At 40.4% G+C, this 20906-nt stretch overlaps 1 protein-coding gene across 3 annotated transcripts; it reads right to left on the reverse strand.

Annotated features, from left to right (window-relative positions):
- Window positions 1-242: 242 nt before the first annotated feature.
- Window positions 243-20653, reverse strand: LSM6 (LSM6 homolog, U6 small nuclear RNA and mRNA degradation associated). Of its 3 annotated transcripts, XM_079697515.1 has the most exons (5): window positions 20590-20653; window positions 19077-19179; window positions 12597-12712; window positions 3163-3276; window positions 243-633 (listed from the first exon to the last, which is right to left on the reverse strand). In XM_079697515.1, the coding sequence occupies exons 3-5, from the start codon at window positions 12688-12690 to the stop codon at window positions 599-601; spliced, it is 243 nt and encodes an 80-aa protein (XP_079553641.1). In that variant the 5' UTR covers window positions 12691-12712; window positions 19077-19179; window positions 20590-20653; the 3' UTR covers window positions 243-598. The 3 variants fall into 3 exon arrangements, with proteins under 3 accessions (XP_079553641.1, XP_079553640.1, XP_079553642.1); XM_079697514.1 differs by lacking the exon at window positions 19077-19179 and having other exon boundaries at window positions 20590-20652; XM_079697516.1 differs by lacking the exons at window positions 19077-19179; window positions 20590-20653 and adding an exon at window positions 20258-20325.
- Between the last annotated feature and the right edge of the window lie 253 nt (window positions 20654-20906).

Raw genomic sequence — 20906 nt, forward strand, 5'->3', positions numbered from 1 at the left:
TGACACCTACACCTAGCAATGTTGGAACCTTTAGAATCTCTCCCCCAGCTCAATTCGGATTCCCACTCCTTTTGTGGAAGTGCCACGGTTAGATGCCCAATTCTATTTCCTATCGAGATAATGGAAACAGAGGCTAAGCATCTGGTCTCTGGGACCCTTTTCAGCCTGAGACTGAAACTGGATGCCTCGTGGAACATTTTCCCTCAAGCATTTTGTACGGCGAACAGAGCAGGAGAGAGGAAGCCGTCTCTACAAATGTTTTAATTGTCCTCACGTCCATCATTTCAGTCAGTCCCACAAGCAAAGCAGGTGTTGTTTGAGACTTCAGTTACAAATCATGTAGGGAGAAAAAGATTTTCTCTTTTTTGAAAATTCTTTTTGCTTTCTGCTCACTGACATAGAGGTAAAAGAAAATGACTACAACTTAAATATGAAAGAACTCTTTACAATTAAATCCACAATTTATACATTTATCTCACTCACGTGTCAGTGAAAAATCACCAACTATGACAAAATAGGACAAATTATATGACAGAAGAACCAAAAAACTTAATAAAAAACATATCCGAGTGTGAAAAGTATGGTACTCTCGGTGTCTTCACATCCTCCTCTTCTGTGTACTTATGTACAACACTGAAAAGAAAAAATGAACAAATTGAAAAAAACTTTTCTAAGTATCATAACAGCAAGTTTTAAAAGCAAGCAGATTTTAGTCTGACACCTCTGCATATTTCAAAGGAATTTTCAAACCACACAATAAATTCTAGAACTATTATAAGACTAATTTTATGACTCTAGACCTGGGTTTGATGTCTTAAGAGGACTGTGTTCTGATCTTAGCTATACATCTGACTGGATTTGCAAATCGCAACCAAGGGGATAAAATAAAATGTATGTGAAAGTCTCCGGAATCTTCAAATGTTTTATAATTCTAGGGATAACAATTATGATTGTGGTTAAAGTAAATTAGTAAATCTACCAGGCCAGACTTCAGATTCAAAATAAAGAATAAAAAATAAATATTTTCATCCATCTCCTTGATATAATCACTAAACTTCCTGTTTACTTTTTTAATTGCATCAGGATAAACAAGAGCTGAGGAGTTTGTTATTTTGTCTTATTCTGAATTCCCTGTAAAGTATCACCCTTTGGTTTATCCGAAGTTTTGCTCAGCTAGTCCTCTCGTGACCACCCACGTGAACTCTTCAGGGTATACTGAATATGAGAATCAGACCACATCTAATGTCTTGGTCACTAGAGGCAAGCTTTCACCAGAGGTGTACCTCCCCTCCTACCCCACACGCCTACTCAGACTCTGACAGGTTTGTGCAAAGTGAACATTAAGAGATATCCTGATCAAAGGACATAGCAAAGATCAATCAAATAAGCCAGGATCCTCTTTAAGAGCCGAGGATGTGAATTATGGAGCCTAAAGATAACTAACTACCACCGACTACCCCATGGAAAAGGTTATATAAAGGAAAGCATCAGAATGACAGTAAAAACATCCCTAGGAAACTGGCCAAGTCCAAGATGTAGTCTGTACATGACAGGATGCATCCTATCACCTCTCACAGAACCTGCAGCTGGCTGACTGTTGTTATCAGCTGTATTGAGATGGGGAAAGATCATTAACATTTCTTAGTAAATGGAAAGAGTCAAATAAGAACAATATTAAAAATAGGAAAAGAAATTCTACACATTGGAAGGACTAAAAAGGTATATATATAAAGATGTGATATGACCCCAATGTTCACAGCAGCACTATTTACAATAGCCAAGATATAGAAGCAACCTTGGTGTCCACTGACAGAGGAATGGATAAAGAAGATGTGGTACATATATACAATGGAGTATTACTCAGCCATAAAAAAAAGAATAAAATAATGCCATTTGCAGTAACACAGATGGACCTAGAGATTATCATTCTAAGTGAAATAAGTCAGACAGAGAAAGACTAATATCATATGATACCACTTATAGGTGGAATCTAAAAAAATGATACAAATGAACTTATTTACAAAGCAGAAATAGACTCACAGACAAAGAAAACCAACTTATGGTTACCAAAGAGGAAGTGGGGGGAGGAATAAATTAGGAGTTTGGGATTAGCAGATATAAACTACTATATATAAAATAGATAAACAACAAGGTCCTACTGTATAGTACAAGGAACTATATTCAGTATCTTACAATAAACTATAATGGAAAAGAATCTGAAAAGAATATATATATTCAGTTATACATGCACACATATATGATTGAATCACTGCTGTACACTGGAAATTAATACAACACTGTAAATCAACTATACTTTAATAAAACAATTTTAAATAAAATAAAATGAAGATATAATGTGAAGCAATATGGTATTGTAAGGACAGGAGATAGAATAACTACAATAAAAGTCAGGATGTTTAGTTCACAGCAAAGAGATCCAAGTGTTATGGGGGTTGAAGAAGTTATCCAGAACTAAAGAATACACATCAATAAAAAACCCAGAATCAAGAGTCACAGAGCTCCATTTGGGGGATGGGACCAAAAAGTGGGGATGAATCAAGGGATAATTCCCACAGTTTTGATGTCTTTCCCCCCCACCCCAAAATTCAAATATGACTTTACTGATAATGTGTTTTTAAACCATGTACTTGAAAGTAACCATAATAATCATAGCAATAGTAAGTTGTTAAAAAAGCTGGGTAACTTCAGAACCGTATTTCCTCTTTTGTCATTTTTGCCAAACTTAAAGGATACAAATCTCCCAAAGAAAAAAGCATTTGAATGCTTAATAGAGAAACAAGACAAGCTAACTGCCAAATGATGTAAACCAAAGGCAGCAGGGAAATCGTGGCCATGCTCAGAGCACCAACCGCCAGTGTGAGAGGCCGTGTTGGGGGAATATAACACTGTATTCAAGAACAGAGCTCTGGGTCAGTGTACCAAGGCCCCTCAATTCATCATCAGCAAAGGGAGGGAAGAAGAGAATTTCTAGGTCCAAAATGCCATGAAGCATCTGAAAAAGAACTAGCCACACTGAAGATCTGAGATGTAGTAAGAATTTAAAAACAAAGCAAAACTAAAACTGAACTTTTAAGTTATCTAGAAAACATGCTGGTGATCCTATTTTGGATGCTGTGTAACTGTAGAGTGAAGGGCTATTACCGTTGTTTCCTCGGATAAATGCATCCCCGTACTTATTCTTCAGCTGTCCATTTACATACTCCTCTGTCTGCTCCAAGGCTATATTCATATAGCCATCCAGGCAAGCCAGGACCCCTGGAGATGGATTCAGACAAAGAGAAGACATACAAAGCAAAGAGTTGAAAATTACAGGGTATACCTTAGAGCTGACAATCTCTTTACTCATTAGCTCTTACATGCTTAATATAAAAACTCACACCGTAAATGAAATTCAATAGAGCAAAGCACAAAAAAGTCTTTGCTCTCTGCCTGTCTGAATGAAAGGCTAAGACGCGTACAGCATGAAGGCCGTCCTGCACCCACGGCTGGCAGGGAAAACAATGGGCTGCCGCCTCCCTCGTGGCATGTGTGGCAACAGTGGCAACTTTTAAAGCCTTCGCAGAAGTAACACGGTAAGAATATTCCAAGTGCGACACCATGCTTTGAGAGCTAAAGACAGGAGTGGGCGATTGTGCAGGAACAAATGATCACTAGCCGTGACTCCTCACGCCCAGTGGCATTTCTGACTTTGGCCACTAAGTGAAATACGGGTCTGGCAGATTGATCTCGTTCTTTCACAACATCTCCTGCAGCAGATGAATGTACTCCAAGGGTAAGAGGAAGGCTCCACAATCCGTCAGAATAATGGAAAAGAGGTGACAGCAGGTGCTCCTGAAAGAACATCTTAAAGCTGTGACTCCCAGTGAGGAACAGCTTAAGAACACGGGCACCATAGTGCTTTATAGCACATCCCTCTCTGCGCTGTTCCAGTTAGAATATTTGCAGATCCACACTAATAAGAAAAACAGTAAACATCCCAGGCAGCTTTCGAGGAAACTGTTCAAGTGAACCTTTTTAATTGTGTTAAGATGGTATCAATTTTGCAAAATTGGACCTGATGATCCTTTTTAAAAAAAGACGAAGATAGGTAAACGATTAACTCTGAGCCTCTAACTTCAAGTGGTATTTTCTAGATAGACAACTTAAGTAAAAACAAATACTACAAATGTGATTCAATTAACCAAGTCGATAGCCCCATGTAGTCTCAACTTCATTAATATGCTTCTCACTCCCTGCCTCTGCCCCCATTATCCTCTCAACAAAAGTTTCTTTTCAAAATTGTGTGTGTGTGATGAGAGCGCAAGACAGTCATCTAACAAAATTCTGCTAGAAGCTGCAAACTTTCGAAGCATCAGAATGCACTGTGAATAATTAATAATAATTATTTCCTATCAAAAGCTGAAGCTACAACTTTAGTTTCATTCCTGCTGTATTACTTTATATCTAAACCACAATCATAAATGAGCAAGAAACTTCTGAGACATGATATGCAAATGTTTGAAAATTAATTAAAAGCATTTAAAAATGAAATGTTCCCTTCTAATAAAAATATTCTCATAGCAAAGGTTTTTTAAAGAAAAAGGTTCTTGGAGGTTGGGATTATAACCCCCTCCCTTCTCTAAGGGATTAAATTACAATGAATAACAGAAAACAAGTTTCTTCAAACTTGAAGGGAAATTGCTACAGAGAACTGGGTTGTTTCCTTGTTTGTTTGTTTTTATTTAACCACATTCTTTATACTATGCTCTCAATAGTGTACAACGTTTTGCTTTAATAGTATACAAGCCATGGCCAGACAATCATAAATGGAGAAAAATTAGGGTTACTACTACCCATGCGAAACGTTGTTCAAACTTACTAGTAAACAAAGAAATTTAAATTAAATGAGATATTACTTGTTGCCAATTAGAATGGAAAAGTTGACATTAAAGGCTAACACAAGGGTTGATGAGAACGTAGAGATGAATGAGCCACCTGCCCTGATGGAGGGCCACCTGCACCCTCTTTGACTCTGAAACTGTACCCCAAGAATTTATTATAAAGAGACACTTGGACAAGTGCTTAAAATACATGTTAAAGGAGCAGTCATTTACAATAGAAAAAAGATTGGTAAACACCTAAATGTCCATTAATAGGACACTGGTTAAAAACAAAAACAAAAACAAAACTGTGGTCCATCCACTCATGGTATTCCTATGTAGCCATTAAACACTCCATGTTGTCAGAGAACTGAATGCATTTCTTTAATGTTAAAAAAAAAATCAGAATGCATGTACAATTGATCCCACTTATGTAAAATTATGCTTATATAGAGACAGATCTAAATGGGTAAGGGTGATTATCTCTGGATGGTAGAATTTGGGGAAGATTTACCTTTCTTCTATATACTTTTCTCCATTATTTGCTTTGAAATTTCTTAAATATATATATATATATATGTATATATATTTCCTTTAAAAATAGAAAATTTTCCCCTAAAGAGTAGGCTGGTGGATCTCCTCAATGAAGGGGGTACTGAGAAGATACTGAACACATGTCGCGACCCTAATCAGCTGCTGGATATTCTCTACGAATCTATGACCTCCTCTGGGCCCATCAAAAGTCCAGGGGTGAGAAGCGGCACACAGAGATGTTATAGTATCTCAGTATTCACTATAAAACCATTGATTCTACTGTAAAAATCAAGTTAAACTGGAGCTACATTATTAATGTCAAGAAACTAAAGCAGTACATAAAAAGCAGAGTATTTTTTTAGCAACGCTTTTGAATCAAGCTTGAGTTTGAGTCCTAGCTCCTCCCTTACTAGGTGGAGATAATCAACAGAGATCTCAAAAGATTTGTGTGAAGAGGAAATGAAAATTAAAGTGATTCATGCACACTGGACCCACAGTAAGCTCTCAATAAAATTAAGTTTGCACATGTGGAAAGTGGAAAAACCTCAAGAGATTTCGATCATTACTCAGGAAAGAGACCAAGAATTATTCAGGAAAGAGGCCAAAAAAGGCTTTAAAACTTTGCTAATCAATTAGTTATCCATACCTGTGAAATATTCCCAGTAATTTAACATATCTTAATTTTGGAAGATTAGGAATTTAGTTACTTCAAAAAAATGGAATTGGATACCATTCCTTACACAAAGTTAGTTTCAGTAGTGTCAAGCCTCTTAAAAAGAGGATTTCATTTACTACAAGACGAGAAAGGTGTCTTTGGATACCCTACATATTATATGAGTGAGAAGTTTACACTCAAAAATGATACTACCTAAACAGTTACTTGTCAATCTATTTTTTAACACCTTTATTAGAGTATAACTGCTTTACAATGGTGTGTTAGTTTCTGCTGTATAACAAAGTGAATCAGCTATACAGATACATATATCCCCATTTCTCCTCCCTCTTGGGTATCCCTCTCACTCTCCCTATCCCACCCCTCTAGGTGGTCACAAAGCACTGAGCTGATCTCCCTGTGCTTCCCACTAGCTATCTATTTTACATTTGGTAGTGTATATATGGCCATGCCACTTTCTCACTTCGTCCCAGCTTACCTTTCACCCTCCCCGTGGCCTCAAACATTCTCTACGTCTGCATCTTAATTCCTGTCTTACCCATAGGTTCTTCAGAACCATTTTTTTTTTTTAGATCCCATATGTATGTGTTAGCGTACAGTATTTGTTTTTCTCTTTCTGACTTAACTTCACTCTGCATGACAGTCTCTAGGTCCATCCACCTCAATACAAATAACTCAATTTCATTTCTTTTTATTGCTGAGTAATATTCCATTGTATATATGTGCCACATCTTCTTTATCCATTCATCTGTTGATGGACACTTAGATTGCTTCCATGTCCTGGCTATTGTAAATAGAGCTGCAGTGAACACTGTGGTACATGACTCTTTTAGAATTTATGGTTGTCTCAGGGTATATGCCCAGTAGTGGCATTGCTGGGTCGTATGGTAGTTCTATTTTTAGCTTTTTAAGGACCCTCCATACCATTCTCCATAGTGGCTGTATCAATTTACATTCCCACCAGCAGTGCAACAGGCTTCCCTTTACTCCACACCCTCTACAGCATTTATTCTTTGTAGATTTTTTGATGATGGCCATTCTGACCGGTGTGAGGTAATTCCGCATTGTAGTTTTGATTTGCATTTCTCTAATGATTAATGATGTTGAGCATTCTTTCATGTGTTTGTTGGCAATCTGTATATCTTCTTTGCAGAAATGCCTGTTTAGGTCTTCTGCCCACTTTTGGATTGGGTTGTTTGTTTTTTTGATATTGAGCTGCATGAGCTTCTTCTATATTTTGGAGATTAGTTCTTTGTCAGTTGCTTCGTTTGCAAATATTTTCTCCCATTCTGAGGGTTGTCTTTTTCTCTTGTTTATGGCTTCCTTGGCTGTGCAAAAGCTTTTAAGTTTCATTAGGTCCCCTTTCTTTTTGTTTTTAATTTCTCTAGGACGTGGGTCAAAAGGGATCTTGCTGTGATTTATGTCACAGAGTGTTCTGCCTATGTTTTCCTCTAAGAGTTTGATAGTGTCTGGCCTTACATTTAGGACTTTAATCCATTTTGAGTTTATTTTTGTGTATGGTGTTAGGGAGTGTTCTAATTTCATTCTTTTACATGTAGCTGTCCAGTTTTCCCAGCACCACTTATTGAAGAGGCAGTCTTTTCTGCATTGTATATTCTCGCCTCCTTTATCAAAAATAAGGTGACCATATGTGTGTGGGTTTACCTCTGGGCTTTCTATCCTGTTCCACTGATCTATATTTCTGTTTTTGTGCCAGTACTATACTGTCTTGATTACTGTAGCTTTGTAGTATAGTCTGAAGTCAGGGAGTCTGATTCCACCAGCTTCATTTATCTTTCTCAAGATTGCTTTGGCTATTTGGGATATTTTGTGTGTCCACACAAATTGTGAAATTTTTGTTCTAGTTCTGTGAAAAATGCCATTGGTAGGTTGATAAGGAATGCATTGAATCTGTAGATTGCTTTGGGTAGTATAGTCATTTTCACAATGTTATTTCTTCCAATTAAAGTATATGGTACATCTCTCCAACTGTCTAATTTCTTCCATCAGTGTCTTACAGTTTTCTGCATACAGGTCTTTCGTCTCCTTAGGTAGGTTAATTTCTAGGTATTTTATTCTTTTTGTTGCAGTGGTAAATGGGAGTGTTTCCTTAATTTCTCTTTCAGACTTTTCATTATTTATGTATAGGAATGCAAGAGATTTCTGTGCATTAATTTAGTATCCTGCAACTTTACCAAATTCATTGATTAGCTCTAGTAGTTTTCTGGTAGTTTTTAGGATTCTCTATGTACAGTATCATGTCATCTGCAAAGAGTGACAGCTTTACTTCTTCTTTGCCGATTTGGATTCCTTTTATTTCTTTTTCTTCTCTGATTGCTGTGGCTAAAACTCCAACACTAAGTTGAATAATAGTGGTGAGAGTGGGCAACCTTGTCTTGTTCCTGATCTTAGTGGAAATGGTTTCAGTTTTTCACCATTGAGAACAATGTTGGCTGTGGGTTTGTCACATATGGCCTTTATTATGTTGAGGTAAGTTCCCTCTATACCTACTTTCTGGTGGGTTTTTATCATAAATGTGTTGAATTTTGTCGAAAGATTTTTCTGCATCTATTGAGATAACCATATAATTTTTCTCCTTCAATTTGTTAACATGGTGTATCACACTGATTGATTTGCGTATACTGAAGAATCCTTGCATCCCTAGGATAAACCCCACTTGATCATGGTGTATGATCCTTTTAATGTGCTGTTAGATTCTGTTTGCTTGCATTTGTTGAGGATATTTACATCTATGTTCATCAGTGATATTGGCCTGTATTTTCTTTCTTTGTGACATCTTTGTCTGGTTTTGGTATCAGGGGGATGGTGGCCTCATAGAATGAGTTTGGAAGTGCTCCTCACTCTGCTATATTTTGGAAGAGTTTGAGAAGGTTAGGTGTTAGCTCTTCTCTAAATGCTTGATAGAATTCGCCTGCGAAGCCATCTGGTCCTGGGTTTTTGTTTGTTGGAAGATTTTTAATCACAGTCTAAATTTGAGTGCTTGTGATGGGTCTGTGTATATTTTCTATTTCTTCCTGGTTCAGTCTCGGAAGGTTGTGCTTTTCTAAGCATTTGTCCATTTCTTCCAGGTTGTCCATTTTATTGGCATATAATTGCTTGTAGTAATCTCTCATGATCCTTTATATTTCTGCAGTGTCTGTTCTTACTTTTCCTTTTTCATTTCTGATTCTATTGATTTGAGTCTTTTCCCTTTTTTTCTTGATGAGTGTGGCTAATGGTTTATCAATTTTGCTTATCTTCTCAAAGAACCAGCTTTTAGTTTTATAGATCTTTGCTATTGTTTCCTTCATTTTTTTTCATTTATTTCTCATCTGATCTTTATGGTTTCTTTCCTTCTGCTAATTTTAGGGTTTTTTTGTTCTTCTTTCTCTAATTGCTTTAGGTGTGAGGTTAGGTTGTTTACTTGAGATGTTTCCTGTTTCTTCAGGTAGGACTGTATTGCTATAAACTTCCCTCTTAGAACTGTTTTGCTGCTTCCCAGAGGTTTTGGATCATTGTGTTTTCACTGTCATTTGTTTCTAGGTATTTGCTGATTCCCTCTTTGATTTCTTCTGTGGTCTCTTGGGTATTTAGTAGTGTACTGTTTAGCCTCCAATTGTTCGTATTTCTTACACATTCTTTCCCTGTAATTGATATCTAGTCTCATAGCATTGTGGTCAGAAAAGATACCTGATACAATTTCAGTTTTCTTAAATTTACCAAGGCTTCATTTGTGACCCAAGGTATGATCTATACTGGAGAACATTCCATGAGCACTTGAGAAGAAAGTGTATTGTTTTGGATGGAATGTCCTATAAATATCAATTATGTCCACCTTGTTTAATGTGTCATTTAAAGCTTGTGTTTCCTTATTTGTTTTCATTTTGGATGATCTGTCCATTGGTGAAAGTGGGGTTTTAGAGTCCCCTACTATGATTGCGTTCCTGTCGATTTCCCCTTTTATGACTGTTAGCATTTGCCTTATATATTGAGGTGCTCCTATGTTAGGTGCATAAAGATTTGCAATTGTTATATATTCTTCTTGGATGATCCCTTGATCAGTATGTAGTGTCCTTGTCTCTTGTAATAGTCTTTATTTTAAAGTCTATTTTATCTGATATGAGAATTGCTACTCTAGCATTTTTTTTTTTTTCCCGGTACGCGGGCCTCTCACCATTGTGGCCTCTCCCGTTGCAGAGCACAGGCTCTGGACGCGCAGGCTCAGCGGCCATGGCTCACGGGCCCAGCTGCTCCACGGCATGTGGGATCTTCCCGGACCGGGACATGAACCCGCATCCCCTGCATCGGCAGGCGGACTCTCAACCACTGCACCACCAGGGAAGCCCCGGCTTTCTTTTGATTTCCATTTGCATGGAATATCTTTTTCCACCTTCTCACTTTCAGTCTGTATGTGTTCCTAGGTCTGAAGTGGGTCTCTTGTAGACAGAATGTATATGGGTTTTGTTTTTGTATCCATTCAGCCAGTCTGTGCCTTTTGGTTAGAGCATTTAATCCATTTACATTTAAGCTACTTTTCAATATGTATGTTCCTATTACCATTTTCTTAACTGTTTGGGGTTTGTTATTGTAGGTCTTTTCTGTCTCTTGTGTTTCCTGCCTAGAGAAGTTCCTTTAGTATTTGTTGTAAAGCTGGTTTGGTGGTGCTAAATTCTCTTAGCTTTTGCTTGTCTGTAAAGGTTTTAATTTCTCCGTCGAATCTGAATGAGATCCTCGCTGGGTACAGTAATCTTGTATTTTTTTCCCTTTCATCCCTTTAAATATGTCCTGCCACTCCCTTCTGGCTTGCAGAGTTTCTGCTGAAAGATCAGCTGTTAACCTTATGGGGATTCCCTTGTATGTTATTTGTTGTTTTTCCCCTGCTGCTTTTAATATTTTTTGTTTGTATTTAATTTTTGATAGTTTGATTATATGTGTCTTGGTGTGTTTCTCCTTGGATTTATCCTGTATGGGACTCTCTGCCCTTCCTGGACTTGATTATCTGTTTCCTTTCCCATATTAGGGAAGTTTTCAACTATAATCTGTTCAAATATTTTCTCAGTCCCTTTTTTTTTCTCTTCTTCTTCTAGGACCCCTATAATTCGAATGTTGGTGTGTTTAATGTTGTCCCAGAGGTCTCTGAGACTGTCCTCAATTCTTTTCATTCTTTTTTCTTTATTCTGCTCTGCAGTAGTTATTTCCACTATTATATCTTCCGCATCACTTATCTGTTCTTCTGCCTCAGTTATTCTGCTACTGATTCCTTCGAGAGAATTTTTAACTTCACTTACTGTGTTGTTCATCACTGTCTGTTTCCTCTTTAGTTTTTCTAGATCCTTGGTAAATGTTTCTTGCATTTTCTCCACTCTAGTTCTAAGATTTTGGATCATCTTTACTATCATTACTCTGAATTCTATTTCAGGTAGACTGCCTATTTTCTCTTCATTTGTTTGGTCTGGTAGATTTTTACCTTGCTCCTTCATCTGCTGTGTATTTCTCTGTCTTCTCATTTTGCTTAACTGCAGCCTGCAGGTTCATATTTCCCATTGTTTTTGGTGTCTGCCCCCAGTGGCTAAGGTTGGTTCAGTGGGTTGTGTAGTCTTCTTGGTGGAGGGGACTGGTGCCTGTGCCTGTGTTCTGGTGGGTGAGGCTGGATTTTTTCTTTCTGTTGGGCAGATCCGCATCTGGTGGTGTGCTTTGGGGTGTGTGTGAACTTATTATGATTTTAGGCAGCCTCTCTGCTAATGGGTGGGGTTGTGTTCCTGGTTTGCTAGTTGTTTGTCATAGGGTGTCCAGCACTGTAGCTTGCTGGCTGTTGCGTGGAGCTGGGTCTTAGCATTGAGATGGGGATCTCTGGGACAGCTTTCGCTGTTTGACAGTACATGGGGCCAGGAGGTTTCTGGCTGTCCAATGTCCTGAACTCGGCTCTCCCACCTCAGAGGCTCAGGTCTGCCACCTGGCCGGAGCACCAAGACCCTGTCAGACACTCGGCCAGGTACGTGGGGAGTTTCTTGCCTTTTGGGAAGTCTGAGGTCTTCTGCCAGTGTTCAGTAGGTGTTCTGTAGGAGTTGTTCCACATGTAGATGTATTTCTGATGTATCTGTGGGGAGGAAGGTGATCTGCACGTCTTACTCCTCTGCCATCTTGAAGGTCCCTCCCGTTGCTTGCCAATCTTGACTGCTTCCACAAAAACAAATGCTGCTGGGCCAAGGAGTTCTTTATTATCCGGTTATTCAAGCCTGGCTATCACCAGGGGATGCAGGCACACCCATCTCAAAGCAAAGACAGGAGACAGGAGCCCCAGATCATGCAAGTCAGAGGCACACACTCTGCTGTCAGAGTTGTCTCTAAAATGAACCACCTCAGAGGTAGAAAAAGAAAAGGGTATAGAAACTATTGACAACCAATGTTTTTTTGGTCTACTGGGCACTTCAAAGAGGTTAATAAAAAGCAGTTAAGTCACCTTTACTTCTTTAGTGAACACCAGTAAGGATGAAGCATGGAAATCTTACCTCGGTAATCCACTCCAGAATTTAATTTTACCACAACTGGTCGTCCGATGATTTGCTTCAGGAAGTCACTGGGTGTTTGCTTCCGCAGACTCATTTTAACGATCCTGATCAGAAATCTGAAAGGGAGCAATAAAGGTAAAGACAAAAGTTAATTATTCAACAAAAAAGCCTGGAAGCCCTTAATGTATTTATAGGAAATCAAGTGTCAAAGGACCACATGCAAAGAGCCAACACTACTCCACCACCACACCCACAGCACGGCAGCTAACGTGATTCCAGTTCTTACCTGGAGCCAGATACTAAGCTAAGCGTTTGACACACGTTACCTGTTTAGGCCCACAAGAATCCTCAGACACAGCCTCACCACAGAAGAGCCCTGTGATTCCAGAGCCCCTGTTCGTAACCACTTGTCACCACTGTGTCCGCAGTCAACATACCCACGACCACCATGACCACCACCACCACTTACCCAATGCTCACTTCATGCTGAGTGCTCTACTAAGATCCCTAGAAATACTATCAAATTTAATCTTTACAAGAACCCTGGGAAGAAGGTCTTCATATCCCCATTGTGCTGATGAAATTAAAGGCCCAGAAGGATGAAATTACGTGCCCCCAAATGTGAGGGGATCAACATTCAAATTCCAATCAGGCATGTTTTAAAGCCACTGTTTACATAATGTTTATATGGTATTTACAACAGCTGATTGTAAATACTATATGCCAAAACAGCATCTCCAGAAAGAATAATAATCATAATTGAGAGCCAATATTTGAGAGTACTACAGGCTGGCACTTATGTAAGCACTTTACATGTATTAATCCACTTAGAGCTCACTGAGGTACTTATTGTTTTAACCTCATTTTACAGATGACTAGACACAGAAAAGGCTAAACATCCTGGTCAAGGTAACATAGCCAGTAAGTAGATGGGCAGCCCATGTCTTAATCACACCTTTATGCAGCCTCCTGAAAGCTGCTAATGTAGCCAAATATTTTTATTATATTATGTATATTATAATTATAGCAGATACACACTCTCTATAACAAAGAAAAAATCTTAAAAATCAAGTATAATAGGAATCTATAATAGGGAAAGAGCATTACACACCCAAATCAATCACAGACATACATAGCTACCCATCACTCCTTTCAAAACTCATCCTGTTTTGTAAGTTCTCTATCTCAAAATACTCTGGTAAACAAACGTAACAAAACGTAACTGTTACTTAAGTAAAAACTTTGGAAATTAATTATTCTGTTTCAGTCAAATTCAGCATCAATTTTATTTAGTAGCCATATAAACATTCACATTTAAAAATTAGTATGAATACAATACTTGAAGGACTCTCCTCAAGAACTCAAGTTGTGGGGCTTCCCTGGGGTGCAGTAGTTGAGAATCCGCCTGCCAATGCAGGGGACACGGGCTCGAGCCCTGGTCTGGGAAGATCCCACATGCTGCAGAGCAACTAAGCCCGTGCACCACAACTACTGAGCCTGCACTCTAGACCCTGAAAACCACAACTACTGAGCCCGCGTGCCACAACTACTAAAGCCCACACACCTAGAGCCCACACACTGCAACAAGAGAAGCCACCACAATGAGAAGCCTGTGCACCACAGCGAAGAGTGGCCCCCACTCGCCGCGACTAGAAAAAACCCGCATGCAGCAACGAAAGACCAAACACAGCCAAAAGTAAATAAACAAATTTTTTTTAAAAATCAAGTTTTTTCTTGTTTTGTTTTCAATCAAAACTTTCACAAAACATTCTTCCGTAAATAGCACTGCTTATTTCACTCCAAGTCCACCCACTCCACGATCTGAATTCAGGTTTAAGATCATTGTTTGGAGATTTTCTCAACGTAAATCCATGCAGACTCAGCAGTTTGGATAAACTAGAATTCTAGATTATTGGCTTTTCATTTGTTTAATAATTATGTATATGGACACGCCCTGCAAGAAAATTTCTGCAAAGAAGATATACAGATTGCCAACAAACACATGAAAGGATGCTCAACGTCAGTAATCACTAGAGAAATGTAAATCAAAACTACAATGCGGAATTACCTCACACCAGTCAGAATGGCCATCATCAAAAAATCTACAAAGAATAAATGCTGTAGAGGGTGTGGAGAAAAGGGAAGCCTGTTGCACTGCTGGTGGGAATGTAAATTGATACAGCCACTATGGAGAATGGTATGGAGGGTCCTTAAAAAACTAAAAATAGAACTACCATACGACCCAGCAATGCCACTACTGGGCATATACCCTGAGACAACCATAATTCTAAAAGAGTCATGTACCACAGTGTTCACTGCAGCTCTATTTACAATAGCCAGGACATGGAAGCAATCTAAGTGTCCATCAACAGATGAATGGATAAAGAAGATGTGGCACATATATACAATGGAATATTACTCAGCAATAAAAAGAAATGAAATTGAGTTATTTGTATTGAGGTGGATGGACCTAGAGACTGTCATACAGAGTGAAGTTAAGTCAGAAAGAGAAAAACAAATACTGTATGCTAACACATATATATGGAATGTAAAAAAAAAAATTGGTTCTGAAGAACCTAGGGGCAGAACAGGAATTAAGACGCAGACGTAGAGAATGGACTCGATGACACGGGGAGGGGGAAGCGTAAGCTGGGACGAAGTGAGAAAGTGGCATGGACATATATACACTACCAAATGTAAAACAGATAGCTAGTGTGAAGCAGCTGCATAGCACAGGGAGATCACAAAGCACCACCTAGAGGGGTGGGATAGGGAGGGTGGGAGGGAGACACAAGAGGGAGGAGATGTGGGGATATATGTATATGTATAGCTGATTCACTTTGTTATAAAGCAGAAACTAACACACCACTGTGAAGCAATTATACTGCAATAAACATGTTTAAAAAAAAAGTTAATGACAGAGAACAGTTCTGAAAGTTTCTGAGATGCTCTTCCTGGGTTAGGATCCTCAAATTTGGCTCAAATAAAATTTTCCAGTTTTTAGAAAAAAGAAAAAAGTTAAAGACAGATAAAAGAATACAAACCTAGACTGATAGTTGCTTAACTGATGATATTAGTTATTTTAAAAATGTTACTAATACTATCTTTCCTCACCTTTAAAAAGGCATGGACATATTCTTCTTCTAAACTCATCAAAGATCATGGCTCTGCCATTAAGTCTCACCTCTACCCCAATTAACATCAATCTCTTCCTGAAGGCATTCAACGCTTCAAATTTTTATGCAGCACCTACCTGTCAGGTACTTAGGCTGGGGATGTAACACCAATAAGACATGGCCTTGGGCCCTCATAGTTCACACTCCAAAGGGGACAGAAACATACAAATGGCGAAGTTTTAAAAAAGCTGTATGCATTTGGATAAAATGATGCAGAGAACAGCACATACGGAAGAGTGGCTTAGACCAGGCCTTGGAGATCAAAGAAAGATTTCGGGAGGTGAACCTGAGCTGAGTATGGAGGAAAAGGAGTCCACCAGCCTAAAAGGAGAGAAATCTTAGCAAAGGTATTAGACGGTGTTTGGGTTTGAGGGGCAAATGCTACCTAGGCCAGGAGCACAAGAAGCAGCTGCAGAAGGGAGCAAGGCCACCATCACGGGGTCAGAGCAAGTCAGGCTGAGAGCGCGCGGCCCTGAGCCTCTAGGCCAGTTTCCCAAAAGTGAATCATCTGCATCACTTGGAGATCCTGATTCGGTAGTTCTGGGGCAGGACCCAGAATCTGTTTGCAAAAGCGTAGGAGACGCCTATGAACTGGCACGCATGGGAGATACTTGTGTCAGTGATGGGGACCCTGGGAAGGTCTGAAGCAGAGACGTGCATGACTGCAGACTGGAGACAGGCCCTCTCTCAGTTCTGGCGTCAGGTTCCCATTTGGTTACCTGTCACTATTTACTCTCTTTTATATGCTTTACTTTTTTTAAATAGGAGTCTTTTCTCCCTCAAAAGACTGGAAGCCACGTGAAAGGAGAGACTAGCACCAAGCTTCTCATTTACTCCCTAGAACATCGACATTGTGCTAAATCTCTTGAAAAACATTTGTTTTAAGTTATTTGGAAAGAGGATGGTTGCTTCAAACACATTTTATCCATCACTTTAGGAGAGCGTATCTTTTACATTCGTCTTCATTAGGCTTCCGTGGTACTCCCCGTTACTTAATGACTCACCCATAAATCCATTTTGTATGAGTCAATTGGTCTCAACACCACAATTTTTCCCATGACTTGGCTCACGTAACTTTAATTTTTCATATTTTAAATTGAATGAGGCAGAAGGAATAGTTCTGTTTCTGAAGGAAGAAAAAAGCCTCTTGAACCATAAACGTATAAGAGGAAAAAGGCTTTCTTGCTTCAGGGTCACCTTGATAAAACTTCTCTTCAAAATTAAAGCCATAATCACCCTCTAGGCCTCCTCTCCCTTCCCTGACTCCTACTCAGGCTTTTAAATGACCTATTTTCATAAATGGCTATTAAATCAAAAGCAGTATATTTTCTGGCAGAAGCTACTGAGAGGTCTGGTACAAGAACATCTGCCTACTGCCTTGCAGAGATTTTTTTAATTAGAAGAATGGGGAGGAAAAAAGAACCAAATTTTATTCATCCACTATGTGTCAGGCCACACTAGATTCCTCAGCAATTCACATAGCAACCCTGTGAGGCGGTGAGCAGAACTAAGGCTTGACCCCAAAGCCGAAGCCCTTTCAGAGGTACAGCTGCCCTTCTGAATAGGTGTTAAACCTGGGGAATGGCCATAGAGACAGCGAGAGATCTATTTGGAGAGTAGCAGTACTGGGGGGAAAACACCGAAAGTGACAAAGTACTGTAATTTAGCCTGTGACGATACTCAAACATGGTCAAACCGAAAGAAATATACAAGGAGACATGCAAATCCTTGTTTCTTGGCAATGTTCACTGTAAACGTTCACCTACTCTTGAAGTATTTACAGTTTAGGGTGAAAAAAATTGCAAAGGAAAAAAACTGCAATGAAACCCAATACTACAACCCAAGTAAACGCAGCTGTAGACGAACACATCATTGTCAGAGAGGGCATCAGACACGGAGAAACACAGCTCTCTATGGATCTCCCTTCCGAGACAGCGGATACGCTGCCCTCTTCCGAAGGCTTCAGACCAATCCCTCCTCCCCACCCACAGGGGGCTACCTTCGTCCCCTCTCTCCCAGGGGGCACGCTGAGTTGGCCCTCCGTGCACCCAGAGCACCTCTCTCCACTCGCAGTCATTGCCCTTGGCGGGCTGTTTTGCAGTTTTCCTGTTTGCTGACCAGTCTCCCACTCTGGGTTCTCAGCTTCTCGGGGACAAGGAAAATGTGTTACTCATTTAGTAACCCTGGTACCTAAGCACACTGCCCAGGCCTGAGGAAGCAGCACTTAAGGGCAGTGCCAGGGAAAAGCCCTGTCCCTAGCCCTCCTCTCCCAGCTATGGGTAGAGTGGTGGGTACAGCATCAGCCATGCATGTAAACAGTTAGAACCTAGTCATATCTCTATTACTGACCACCAAATTAAAGAAAGATGGAGAAAACAGAAATGTTTCTGTGTTGTCCAAGAACCAGCTGCACCCGAATCGACACAGATGGCCTGTTATATGCAGATTCCTGAAGCCAACTGCCAGTCAGACTCTCTAGGTAAGGAGCACTGTAATTTATGTTGTATAAAGTTCCCCAAATAATTTCCATAAGCACGTGGTTCTCCGCCAGCAGCAATTTTAAACCCCACCCTCAGGGACATTCAGAAATGTCTGAAGACATTTTGGATTCTCTTGACTGCGGAGAGTGGTGCCACTGATATCTAGTAGGTAGAGGCCAGGGATTCGGCTTAACACTCTACAAAGCACAGGACAGCGGTCCTCCACAACAAAGGATGATCTGCCCCCAAATGTCTGCTGAGGTTGAGAAACTCTGTTATAAGCCCTAAAACTGTTGTTCTCTGATCTTAAGGCAACAAGGAGTTTTAAAAAAACCTTCAAGGGTTAACAAATGAGAACCAACAGCTAAGTTCTAAGCACATGACAGAGTATAAATCATAACTTATTAGATATTTTATTCCAACATATAAAGAATAGGAAAACAACTGTCAAAAAAAATCTTGACAGGATTGCCATTCCAAATAATGAATTTCTAGTTCTGACCATGAAAACGTCACTTTTCCCATTTTTCAGTGCTACAGATAACCCAGCTGATTACAATCTCTGTTACCTGGCCCAAATCTGAAACCGTAGAATATGAAAATATATATATATACATATTATATATAGATACAAATTATATATACATTGCTGAATCACTTTTGCTGTACACCTGAAACTAACACAATATTGTAAGTCAACTACACTTCAATAAAAAAAAAAACTGTTGAATAATCCAAGTGATGTAAACATCTTTTAAAATTCTAATACTAAGAATGTCACAGTTCAGTGAGAGACCACCTGTTGCAGCATAAAGAGTACTCACTTGGGATGCGGGGACCCTGAGTTCTAATCCCAGCTCTGCTACTTAATTAGCTGTGTGCCTTGGATAACTCATCATTTCACCTCTCAGGCCCCAGGTTCCTCATCTGCAAAATAAAGGAGTTATGCCAGACGACCGCTTAAGGGATCATCCTGCTCTAACATTCAGTCAGGGCCTATGCAGTAACTCCAGAAATACAAATACACACACACAATAACATCCTCTGAAGAGTCCTGCACAAAATTCAAGCAAGTTGAATTGCCACATACCACTATATTAAAAAAAAAAAAAAAAAAATCCAAAGAGGCTCAACCTTGCCAGTTGATATCCTAGAAAAGAATTACTTTTGGTGAAAAAGGCACAAACGTGAATGATGAACTAAAACTTTTTGGCAAACAATCCGGCCATGTGTAGGAAGACCTAAAAAAGACCCCACAAGACCACAGCATCTATTCTAATAACTTCACTCCTCAGAATCAATCCAGTTAATCATCTGAAATATTTTTTTTTTAAATGTTTATCAGAGTATTACCTGGAATACTAAAATGAAGCAAAAATTCACAAACACCCTAAATGCCCCACAGTCGGGAAATGGTTAAATAATGGATAGGACCTACACAATGATGATGTAGGTAGCCAATCAAAAGAAAATACAAAATTAGAAATTATATTTAGGAATGATTTCTAAATGAAAGTGAAAAACTAAATATACTGTTAAGTAATAAAATGGGTATAGCCTTAGCTCAAATACAAACTAGCCCAGAACAGAGACGGTAGGCGGAAGGGTGCCATGAACGTTATTTTCTTCACTAAACGTTTCTGTATTTCCAAGTTTTCTATAACCGTCTTGTATTAATAAGGGGTAGGGAAAGGACACACCAAATCACTCTCAAGATTATCTGCATCATCCCAGTTCTAGACACCTTAAACGAAAATACGGGCTGACCGCGCGCGCACATGCCTGCTCACAAAAGCCGTGGTGAGAGGACTTAACGCCATGCAACTGTGGGCATCCCCAACCTGACAACTCGAGAAGGTGGGCTAGTCCAGCCCTTAATTCCTGGGAGTCAGGCGCAGCCACCCCGATGCAGCGGAGGCCAGGCAATTCCAGGTGAAGCCTGGCCCTGTGTTCGGGTCCGCTTTCCCGCCGAATCCCCGGGCTCATGTCGGGCTTCCCAGCGTACTTCTACCCCCATGAGCGGTCTCGGAAGTCGTCTCGTGGGGCCCGGCCGATGCCTTTCCTCCCCGAGCGATCTAGGCTGCCCTCGGGGTGGGGTTCTCAGGACCGAGCTCGGGAAGCCCGGCGCCGGCGGTCCCAGATCTCCCGGGCACGACAGGCGCCGAGGACCGAGCGTGAGCGCGGGGACCCGCCACCCGCAGGCTCCGGAGTCCGCGCTCGCTCCCGGGCCCTCCAGGGGCTGCAGGCCCGGCCCGGCCCGGGGATGCTGCTCACTAACCCCGCCCGGGACGACGGAACACTGAGGTCTCGGACTGCCCGCGCGGCCGCGTGGCTCACCTCGCGGCCGGGATCGGAACCCCGACTCCGGGCACCCCACAAGCCCAGCCTCCGCCGACCAACCAGGCGAAACCGAAAGTGAAATCGCCGAGGCGGCGGCGCTTTTCTGTCTCAGCCAATCATTGCTTTCCATGACTACGGCAGCCCGCGAGGACCGAAAAGCCTCACCGCGCCAGAGCGCTCTAATTCCAGAATCCTGGTTTGCCTGAAGGCGAAGTTAGCGACCCGGAGTCAAGGTGGAAAGCTCTGGGGCTCTTTTCTAACAGAAAGCAAACACCACCAGTCCTCCCTCCCCCACTCCCGCAAAGGAAAAAGCA

Source organism: Hyperoodon ampullatus, assembly GCF_949752795.1.
Source record: "Hyperoodon ampullatus genome assembly, chromosome: 1".
Classification (NCBI taxonomy): domain Eukaryota; kingdom Metazoa; phylum Chordata; class Mammalia; order Artiodactyla; family Ziphiidae; genus Hyperoodon; species Hyperoodon ampullatus.

Excerpts from the sequence above, each read along its gene's own strand:
- LSM6 (XM_079697515.1), bottom strand. The coding sequence starts at position 12,690 with ATGAGTCTGCGGAAGCAAACACCCAGTGACTTCCTGAAGCAAATCATC. Across the intron at positions 3,277-12,596 it reads TTCTGGAGTGGATTACCGAG|GGGTCCTGGCTTGCCTGGAT; the intron begins GTAAGATTTCCA and ends ATCCATCTCCAG. Across the intron at positions 634-3,162 it reads ATTTATCCGAGGAAACAACG|TGTTGTACATAAGTACACAG; the intron begins GTAATAGCCCTT and ends TTTTCTTTTCAG.